The 10,472-nt window shown below is 45.1% G+C and overlaps 1 protein-coding gene and 1 long non-coding RNA gene across 6 annotated transcripts; both read right to left on the bottom strand.

Annotated features, from left to right (window-relative positions):
• Positions 1 to 432: 432 nt before the first annotated feature.
• LOC127613577 (uncharacterized) lies at positions 433 to 5,023 on the bottom strand. 2 transcript variants are annotated; one of them, XR_007966232.1, is made up of 3 exons: positions 4,844 to 5,023; positions 4,570 to 4,662; positions 433 to 1,083 (listed from the first exon to the last, which is right to left on the bottom strand). It is a non-coding gene; the product is annotated as an uncharacterized LOC127613577 (long non-coding RNA). The 2 variants fall into 2 exon arrangements; XR_007966231.1 differs by having other exon boundaries at positions 433 to 1,080; positions 4,844 to 5,022.
• Positions 5,024 to 6,082: 1,059 nt separating this feature from the next.
• mfng (MFNG O-fucosylpeptide 3-beta-N-acetylglucosaminyltransferase) lies at positions 6,083 to 10,226 on the bottom strand. 4 transcript variants are annotated; one of them, XM_052084649.1, is made up of 8 exons: positions 9,765 to 10,223; positions 9,167 to 9,212; positions 8,744 to 8,846; positions 8,247 to 8,400; positions 7,250 to 7,335; positions 6,999 to 7,164; positions 6,819 to 6,904; positions 6,083 to 6,753 (listed from the first exon to the last, which is right to left on the bottom strand). In XM_052084649.1, the coding sequence occupies exons 1-8, from the start codon at positions 10,089 to 10,091 to the stop codon at positions 6,702 to 6,704; spliced, it is 1,020 nt and encodes a 339-aa protein (XP_051940609.1). In that variant the 5' UTR covers positions 10,092 to 10,223; the 3' UTR covers positions 6,083 to 6,701. The 4 variants fall into 4 exon arrangements, 3 of the variants coding, with proteins under 3 accessions (XP_051940609.1, XP_051940608.1, XP_051940610.1); XR_007966225.1 differs by having other exon boundaries at positions 6,689 to 6,753; positions 6,999 to 7,148; positions 9,765 to 10,226; XM_052084648.1 differs by having other exon boundaries at positions 6,083 to 6,904; positions 9,765 to 10,225.
• Positions 10,227 to 10,472: the final 246 nt, after the last annotated feature.

Genomic DNA, 10,472 nt, shown 5'->3' with positions numbered 1-10,472 from the left:
CGGGGCGATGCATTTCTTCACGCTTTGCAAGTCATCTGGAGGCGACAAATACAGTGGAAGGTGGAATGCAATCCGGGGGGGTGGGGGGGGGGGGAAGTAGAAATGATTTGCTCAAAGGTCAAAACTGTTGCTCGCAAAGATTAGATCGTGTACGGGGTGTGTTCAAATGTTTTTTTAAAAAATGGGAATTTATTGAAAAAGAAATGATTGTTTACACGTCAAAATAATACCAAATAAACATGTACTTAGCATACTACCCTGAGGACTCCCATTTGGGTCCAATTAGGACATGAGTCATTCTCCACTGGATGTTAAATCAAGCCGAACCGGACGAATCTGACAACCACCCTGATCCGACGCCATCTCACCCTCCCTCCTCACCCACCCCCTCTTCCACCAGCCCTGCGAAATGACTCGCGCCCCCCCCCCCCCACCGTGAAACAACTTCAGCGGCCAAACCCCCCAAAACTCCGTTCATCAGTCATCCGACAAGCAGCTGACGGCGCCTTGCCGGTCATGTGACCCGCAGTGAGGAAGAGGAGGGTGCGCGGAAACCAATCAATCAAGTCAGTTGAAGGGGACGCGCCCCCGCCCCGTCACCCCTCCCTCATCTGTCAATCAAAAGGCGCACACGCTCGCACGCCTCCACTTGACCGATGCCGCAATATGGGAAACGCGTGCACGTGTATCTTTCTTTTTACCCATTTCTCGCCGCGCGTCTTCATCGCACACGCATACCCATGCAGACATCACCCCCATTCGCCCACCACCCCCGCCAGGAGAGCCCCCCCAAGTACCCAACGAAGCACCCCCACCAACTCGAAAGAAGCGGACCGATCCGCCGTGTGGATGCACCGAATGCTCCGACCCGCCCAAAAGTGCCGAAATGTGAAGATGAGCATGGTTTTACCTCGTCCGTGGGGAGGAGGGGGGGAAGCGGGGGCTTGGGGGGGGGGTCGTCGTGCGATTGGGCTGCAGGCGGCCGGCGTAGGATCCACAACGGATGATGAGCTTCGGTGCGTTCCAGCAGAGGAGGAAGGCGAGAGTGAAGGAAGGAGGAGTGATGAGAGAGGCGGTGTGCTGCTGGAAGGGAAAGGGGGGGGGGGGGGACTGGGTCGAGTGGGAGGGGGTTATGGATGGGGACTGCTGGTGAACTGGGGCTAACAGCCTTTTGCCGAACTCACATCAGTGATCAGCATACAGTCCGGCATTGGAGAAAGAAAAAAAAAAGTTTTTTGGGTTTTTTTTAGCTCCGGGCGTGTGTAAAAATAAATGAATATTTAAATACGAATTTCATTTTTTTTTTTTTTAATCCAAATCAAGTGAGAGAAACCGAAAGGTTAAAAATGTCTACAGGGAGAGAAACAAAAGGAATGAAAATAAACATGACCAAAAAAAACGGAAAATTATTTTAAAAAATGCCGTATCCGTTCGAAAACTTCCAAAAACAATGTGACAATTGTCCTGAGAGGTATCGTCATTCTTTTTTTTTTAACTCATTCACTCCCAAAGACGGTTTTAAACGTCTTTTCAGACTTAGTCCAGAATTGGCTGGTACTGAATGAGTTAAGAAGCAATTTTTCCAATTGTGATCATTCAAAAATGATATGGACTCGTAAAAAAAACGTACACTGGAAAAAAAACTATTGGCTGGCAACTGGTTCAGGGTGTGTCCCCCCCCCCCCGCCTACTGCACAAAAACGGCTGGGAGAGGCTCCAGCTCCCCCCGCGACCCTAGTGAGGATTTAGCGGTTCGGAAAATGGATGGATGGAAAAAAAACTTGCTGAATTGAGTCAATTTTATTTGGTCAAGTGGTCGCAGCGCTCACTCGTCCGTCCGCGGAACGATAAGGAAAAGCGACAGCAACGGCGATGACGATCACGTCACTCAAGAACTATTCTGCTATATGAACCGAATAATTACGATCGAGACGTTAAACAAAGACAGCGCAGGAGAGTGAATGATCGAAATACGCAAGAGGTGACGACATAAGAACGCAAACGAGGAATGAACTAGTGATGTGTCGTTCGCGAACGAGCCAGCTCCGAGAGCCGGCTCTTTGAAGTGAACGATGGGATTCGGCTCCCACCTCATTGGGAGCCGGAAGGGGAGGGTTACACACACACACACACACACACACACACACACACACGCATAATATTACGTTCTTTTTGGTAATAAATTAATTTAAGCTACAAAAAAACTGAGGAGCCATTTGGGAGCCGAAAGAGCCGGCTCTTTTTAGGGAGCCGCTCCAAAAGGACCGGCTCTCTAAAAGGAGCCGGAATTCCCATCACTAGAATGAACACAAATGCAGAATCATCAATCTCGCTGTGTTTTTTCATAAACATCAAAGACAAATTCAGAGGTGTCAGTCAACAAGAGAAATTCCGGTGTGTTTTTTCGTAAACATCAAAGACAATTTAATTTTTCAATGTACCGAGCACTGGCGTGTGTTTTTGTTTCACAATCAGTAAATTTAGACGCCTTTACGATGCTAACATTCTTGTTTTTGAAAATATCAAAGACCCGTCAAGAGGTGTCAACGAGAGCTTTTTTTTTTTTTTTGTCGCTGGGGGGGATTCGACAAACAGTGTCTGTTTTTTTTTTTTTTTATTTTGTAAAGGGTTCGACAATCTTGGTGTGAGTTTTTTTTTGTTGTTGTAAAAATCAATGACAATTTTTTTCAAATTTAGACTCTTCGATGATCCTTACTTTCATGTATTTGTGAGCAACAAATACACATGAAGACGTGCCAATGAGAGATTTTTTTTTTTTTTTTGGTGGGGGGTTTACAATTCTGTTTTTTTTTGTGTGTGTGTAGACATCCAAGACACTTCAAAGGGTGAATAATTTCCAGGTTAAAAAAAAATACACTCTTAACGTTTAAATCTGAGTAGACCACTCTCGTAATTGTCACTTTTTTCGCAGTGGATTAATTTTCCCCCCCCCCCACACCAGCAAAACCACCGGCTCGCGCAGGCCCCCATTGAAGTCGTTCGTCCCTGCTGTGAGTTGTGAGTGAAGACTTTGTTTTCACTCTCTCTTGTTCTCCTTCTCCTTCGGCATTGTGATTAATATGCATGTGGAAATGCGGTTGAGTTATTTATAGCCACGGTCAGCTGTTTTGTCAGAAAAAATTTCCCTTGATGTTAGCACATCACAACCGCGAGCGTCCACAATTGAGGGCCACTTCATTAGGTACACTTGAAGGCATGTCGGAAAGTTAAAAGCACAGGTCCTCACGCGGTCCGTTCATCCGGTGCTGAATATTTAGTAGGATATCAGACTAAAAATTTAAAAAATATATATATATATCATACGGTACCGTGCAAAATTTTTAAACAATTGTAGAATTTCATACAGGAATTTCTTTTTTAGGACATTCTGAATATTCAATCGATAAGTTACATTTCAGGCTCATTCCACATCGCGCATGATTTTTTTTTTTTTTTTGTCTTATAGTCGAAAAGGACTGCGTGTAATTTTTCTGGCGAGGAGAGAAAAAAAGTTAGGTGGCAACACGCAACGCACACACTGTGCAACAGGAGCGCATACATCTGGGCCACAACAAGGCGAGCTGGCGGCAGCATGGGCCATCAATCATCGCTGGGCAACACTTGCACCCCCCGCTGTCAGTGTCCAATTACCCGCCGGCATAGCCATGAATCAACCAATCGCCGCGGGCCGGGGGGGGGGGCTGTCTAAATATTGCCCCGCGCTGACCGACACGAAAGGTTTTGAGGGCGTTGGGGGGGTGTGGCCCATAAACTTGTAAGGAGATTTACATACTAGTTTGCCAAGGCAGCAGGTTAAGGGGTGGAGCTAGTCACAGTGCAGCGTGCCGATTGGTGGAGAGAGAATGATGACCTCATCTCACCTATGATGTCATTTCCAAAGATGAAAAGAGGAAGATGGGGCAGAAGGAGCGCAGGAATCATGAAGATGGGGGAAAAGGAGGCGCTGGGGTTGGTCCGCTCTGTGTGTGTGTGTGTGTGTGTCAGGGGGGGAGTGGGAGGGAGGGGTTGGAACACGCAGAGAATATCAAGCGCGGCTCTGGTTGTGGTCGTCATGGTAACAACAGGGAGGCAAGTGCGGTCTCTCCTCGGCCTGACGATACATGATATGCGTGTGTTGTGGATGACTCGTGTGTGTGTGTGTGTGTGTGTGTGTGTGTGTGTGCATATTTGGGGAGTCATGAGTGCACGTGTATGCATTGATTCGCAGATGTAATTGTGTGAATCATTTGTGTGTGGATGTGTGTGCATTACATTATGGGTAGACAGATAGATCACTGATTTTTTTGGGGGTGGGGAGATGGGTGTGTGTGTCTGTTCTACATGTGCATCCGTGCGTTTGTGTGGACGTGTATTGCTTTGTGTACACGCGTGTTTGCACGTAAACACTTTTGTGTCATATTTTGGGGAAATAGGTGTGTGTACCAGTTTCTTTTGTGTGTATGTGTTTGTGTGTGTTAGTTTTTTATACTTATAAATAAAATGTATTATTATTATTGTGTGAGTACATGCGCAGGTTTGGAATATGCTTTTCAACCAATCACAGCTCACCTGTGTTTTGGGTTTGGTCATGTGACGTCCGCAAGCTGAGTGTGATGTCATATTCAGTCGACAGCAAGAGGCAAAATGGCCGCCCTGAGATGGCTACAAAAAACAAGTGGATTTTACTGCTTAATTGACAATTGATTGCACGCGATATTGATCAGAACAATGTGTTTAGACGAGTGGAGTCGCAAAGAACGTATTGTTTGACTTAAATTCCCCAAGAGATAGCAAAACAATTACATCAAGAAAGGCAGACAATTAAACCCAAACAAGTGCTTACATCAAGGCAACACGTCTGCTGTTGAATTTGAAGGCGGTGTGTTGTCTCTCTTATCATGTAATCAACGAGACGAGGCGCGTTGGATAGAACTCGTTCTCTCTTTACTCCCAGTTTGTACTCCTTCACGTTCGCTGTCCGCTCGTCTTGATAACCCGCTCCCAGCCGAAACACTGCTCGTACTCTTGAAACTACTGTGGCATGCTGGGTAATGTAGTTCTTTTGTTATTTTACTCATAACATCACAGGCGGGGTCCCAATTTTTTTATATGCGTGCGGGCATTGCTTGTGTACCTGCATGTGTTTGAGTTTGTGTGCGCATGTGTTCAGGTGGTCTTATTCAGGATGAAGCGTGGAGTCATGACAGTATACACACACACACAGGCAAACAACCGGGCAGGTGGTGAATCACTGAGCCGGTGAGCTGTGAACATACAAACACAATCACAGACAAATCCATATCCATATGCGCGCGCACACGCCGGACACACTCTCAAGCATACGCATTGACACTCATTTGTATTTGTGCGGGGTGGGAAGAGTTTACTTGTTTTGACTTTGACTTGCAGACTCGCGATACCTCGACAACCTCAACTCAACTTACTTCACCTGATTTGCTTTGATTTTATTTGGTCACGTGACGGTGGTGATGCAAGTCCGAAGGCAGGTGGCATGTCAATTTCAGTCGCCATTGGGCAATACGATGACCTCATAGGCGTGGCTTAAAATGGATGCAATAATCTTTTTACTTCTTAATCTATGAACAACGTAAATATCATGTTGAGACTACTGGGGGCACAAATGACATATTCTTGCAAATAAATATTTGAGTTTAATTCCCCTTTAACAAACACTAAAGGTAGACAACAGAGAAATATACTATAGTTAACCAAACTAAAACGAAATTAACCGAATTACAGTAAAGCTATTTCGTTGTTTTAAATAAAATTGTAAATGTTACAAAGAAAACTACCACAATTGAGATTTTTAAATGGTCAATTCATCAAATTATTTCAACTGACCACAAAATCTGGTTTCGTACCGAAAATAACCGCCACAAATGATATGTCCGAGAAACATTTAGCCCAAAGTTACACTTTTAAGCTTGATCTCCCGCTTCCTTTCCAAACTTGGCCTGGGCTCCCGGGAGGGGGCGTTACATGGCACGCTACTGCCACCTCGTGGCTGCTTCTGGCTACAAGATAACTTCGCCATGATATTCAAATGAACAAAAACGATCACATTTTACACATGCAAGCGCAGTGCGAGATTTATTCACGTCCACGGGTTGATTAAAACATCTGTCCGGGTGACTTGTGATTTCGTTGACTTGCCCTGAACTCGGGAATCCTCAGCTCAACTCAACCGTATTTCGAGAGCACATGAAAACAGCCACGGCTGCTTACAAAGTGCTTGCTGTACACGGACTAAAATGCGGAAGAGCTGATCAATCAGCTGCTTCACACGAGAGAAGAGTGAATGAATTTAGGTGAGTGAATGAATGCGGGGCTCTCCCCGCCACTTGTATCAGGAAGTCACCTGAAGATTTTCGCCGCTCAGGCTTTTCGTCCGAATGGCACTGGAGACGATGCCGGGACACGCCCAGCTGCCGTATGATTGGCTAGTCCGTGGAGGTAGGACACGCCCTACTTCCGCCAGGCGGGAAAAGCTTTTTTTGTTTTGTTTTAAAATGTCATATGTATTAAAATGGATTGAAAGGTGTTATACGACAAATGTATAAACAATTGAACATTTGCTGAATAAAAGTGCTGTTCAAATTTGACTCTTTCCAAGTCACGATGATCACCAGACTGTACTGGGAGGCTTTGAAGTCCTGATCCTGGTTTTCCTTGGTAGTGGTTCAGGGACACCAACTGGTTAGCGGGTGTAGCAAGCAGTGCAGGGTCTTGAACCTGATTCCAAAGTACACTTTTTTTTTTCATGATTGCTCAATGACTGACCGACTGATTTGGCTGACCTGGATGGATCTTCTTCTTTGGAGAAACTTCCTTTTAGCTCCACACTGTTCAACTTATCCTCTAGCAGGCCGTAACTCAGAGTCACCTGACACACACACACACATGTACAGTATGTCCATGTTTGTTTTATTCGTGATTTGGTGCAGTTCCACATGGCTCAACTAGAGGGAAGCACATACCTGGTGCGGGATGCTGGCGCGGCGAAGCAGCATGAGGTTCTCCAAGTGCGAGTGGAACAATGGGCAGTGGACCATGGGGACACCCACGCGGTCCTCCACAATGAAGCCCACCGTGCAATCGTCGGGCAGACGGATCTTCGCCGATGTCTCCTGGAAGCGAGAGCCACTGAATATGCGCAAATGCAGACACGGGTTTTTATTGAAGGGTGGTTCCGGCAGAAGTGAGATGCCATGGAAGAGTCCTCAAGTACCGGGCCCAGGGCGACATCTTGTGGGCCAGACGCCGACTCAAACAGAATCCAGCTCCTCCCGTGGCGAACCAGAACTTCACTTCCCTCTGCACACACCACACACACACACACACACACACACACACACTTTAGAATGAAAAACTTGTGAGGACTGGCCTAAATGTCCTCACTTGTCAAAAATGTCCTCACGTTGGTCTTATAATCACAGTGGTCCTCACAAGAATAGTCATACAAACACACACACACACACACACACAAACACACACACACATTCTTGTACGGAGAAATAAAAAAACAATTTAAAATCCGACAAACTTTACAAACGATTTGCACACTCCTTAGTAGTAGTAGTATTTTGTAGTGTGTGAGCATGCATGGCTGTAGCATGCCATCGCTTCTACTTCTACACACAAATGATCTCTGTAACTTTTTCTCTTCCGTGATGCTCTTTGTAGTAGATTTGACATGACAAAACAGTTTGATCAATCACAAGCTGCTTGTAACGGTCGCATTTCAAAAGACCCGCCATCTACTTTCCCCGATTGTAAAAACGTGAGCGATTATCATTTGTTGTCATCTCAATTTACGAGTTACGACTAGGAGCAAAGCTGTTTGCTCACAAGCTAAATGTGCGTTTGGAATTTTTCTTGAAGAATTCCCGGCAAAATGCAAAACTTATTTCATGTTTGTTTGACGATTGACATTGACTATCGTTGGAATTCATGACAATCATTTTTGTACTAAACGCAGAGAGAGATAACGTTTTTGAAAATGATTGTATTTGTTTTTATTTATTATTTTATTTTTAATATATATATATATATATATATATATATATATATTTTTTTTTTTAATATTTTATATTGCTTGAAACGTGAAAAAAAAATCTAATTCTGACACTTTCACTCTTTTTCAAGAAACGCACATGAAAATTTTCCACGACGCAGACTTTATGATTGCGATTCAAACGCACCATTAAAAACGGAACTCGCGTTACCGTTTGGTTTCCCTCCATGAGCTCGTGAGCTGTGATTGGTTTGTAAAGACTGGCCTTGCCCACGTAGATGTCGCCATCTTGCGGGAAGGCGGCGAGCGTGGCGACCAGAGCCTCGCCGTTCACGTAGTTGTCATCGTCCACGTGAAAAAACCACCTGAGGAGTGCGGCACAGACAAATGTTTTACAGCAGATATATATATATACAGTATATACTGTATATATATATATATATTAATATTATAGGCTCCCATCTTTTTCTGTCAACCAAGTCAAACTCGAGTGCACAATTTTGCGCGCTGCATTAAAAGGGAACAAAAGGAGCCACTTTGATTGGCCACGATTGAATTTGACTGTGATCACACCCACCGCGGCGCAGCTTTCCCGATGGCTGTGCTCATTTGCAAGATGCAGTGAAGTTAAGCCGCAACGGGATTTACGCCGGTCGTGTCAAAAGAGTCCTTGAAATCTACCGAAGGAAAATCCAGCTCATGTCTCACCTCTTGTCGGACGCCAGGAAGCCGTTGTACTCGGCGGCCATCTTGCACGCCAGAGCCTGCTGACTGTGGTCCGGAGAGCAGCTCGTCATCACCATGTTGTAGCCTAGCGTACATCACCAGGTTCATATCAACAATGAGTGTTGGGTTTGTGACCCCGTGAAGATTCATGACACATTTTGTTGGAAAAAGCCTTTGGCACTTTTTTTTTTCATTTTCATTTCGAGCACTGACTAACAGGATGGCAAAAACACTAATGTGCATTTTATGGCTTGGACATGCGCTTTTTGATTGATAATTTTCCATCATTTATTTTTTGATGTCTGACAGTTGATTGAGGACGTGTCATAAATCCCCCCCAAACCTCATACCTTAAATCCATCACTTTTTGACAGAGGCTACTTTTTTTCTACCTCCCTCTCGTACCTTCGGCCTTCAAGTGGTCGTCGTCCGTGTCGGTAAAAATGAACGTCTGCAAAAGGAAAAAGAGAAAGCCTGATGCTATATGGAAGACGTGTGGAATATTTAGACGCTGGTAAAAGTGATGTGTGTGTGAGAAGGGAGTGCGTCGTTCGCTTGTGTAATCTGCTTCTTCACTTCCTGTTCTGCACTTCCACTTTGCATATTGTTGAGAGGCTATGCTTCCTGTCAGCCCAGACAACACTTCCTCTAGTGTGTGTGTGTGTGTGTGTGTGTGTGTGTGTGTGTGTTCTCTCTATTTTTTGTAATTAAAGACAATTCACTTCATTTGAATGAATGCTCGCAATTTCCACTTTTTATCCCGTGACAAGTGGCTATAGGAGAAGATTAATTTTAATCAATGTTACATAATTGAAAACATCATTCACTCTTTGTATTCATTTTTTTTTTGCTATGAGTACTATGTAGAATGAATTTATTCATAACATTACATTCCGTTTTTAACATTTTATTTGTATGTAGTTTTGTTTCATTGAGGGCTGCGAGTACAGGAATGCGACACACATCTTGGAGCGCAATTTGGTGTTCATCAAGAGCCACTCACGTGCGTCTTGGTTGTGGAGATCCAAGTCTTCAAAAGGAGGGCCAGGCGCGTCCCATGGAACCTTCCGGTGGTCTTGACCGAGATGAAGATGTCCTCCAGCCGCAGCCCAGACGCTCGGCGGCGCCCCGGCGCGGCGGTGGTGGCCCTCGACTCGGGGGTGACGGCTGTGACGGCACGAGGGCTTCGGAAGCCGGAGGGGAGGCGACGACGAGCCGCCGCTGGCAAGAGCCCCGAGAGCCGGCCGACGTCCCACTCAAAGTGGACGTAAAGAACTGCGATGAGGGCGAGGATGAAGAGCGGCAACCTGCGACCGAACCATCTCTTCATCGTGAGCAATTCATTCAAAATCAAAAGAAGGAATTAGTATACGACATTGTCACAAGTGCTTTCCATCGCCTTCCTCTTTTTTTTTGCGTGGGGTTCGTGACGTCACCACACGCACCTACACACACAAACAGACCAAATCATACCAAATTAAACTACAGTGTATTACACGCACACACACGCACGCGCGCGCGTTGTTTAACAAGTTAAACAACGTGTTTGATGTTGGGGCTTGTGCTGTAGAACTGAGAAAATTTTGAAATAGTCCACAACGTAAAAAAAAGTTATTTTCCCGGTGGACAATGTTTATTACGGTTCATGCTTTTTCTTCTCTCATCGGTTATTCATGTTGACCATCACCTTGTACAAAAGAAATAAAACTAA

This window comes from Hippocampus zosterae, chromosome 13 (assembly GCF_025434085.1).
Source record: "Hippocampus zosterae strain Florida chromosome 13, ASM2543408v3, whole genome shotgun sequence".
Classification (NCBI taxonomy): Eukaryota; Metazoa; Chordata; class Actinopteri; order Syngnathiformes; family Syngnathidae; genus Hippocampus; species Hippocampus zosterae.
The sequence above is the reverse complement of the archived record's forward strand: the minus strand, read 5'-3'. Positions and strand labels throughout refer to the sequence as shown.

Excerpts from the sequence above, each read along its gene's own strand:
- mfng (XM_052084648.1), bottom strand. The coding sequence starts at position 10,091 with ATGAAGAGATGGTTCGGTCGCAGGTTGCCGCTCTTCATCCTCGCCCTC. Across the intron at positions 9,213-9,764 it reads TCTCCACAACCAAGACGCAC|ACGTTCATTTTTACCGACAC; the intron begins GTGAGTGGCTCT and ends TTCCTTTTGCAG. Across the intron at positions 7,336-8,246 it reads TCATGGAGGGAAACCAAACG|AGGGAAGTGAAGTTCTGGTT; the intron begins GTAACGCGAGTT and ends TGGTGTGTGCAG.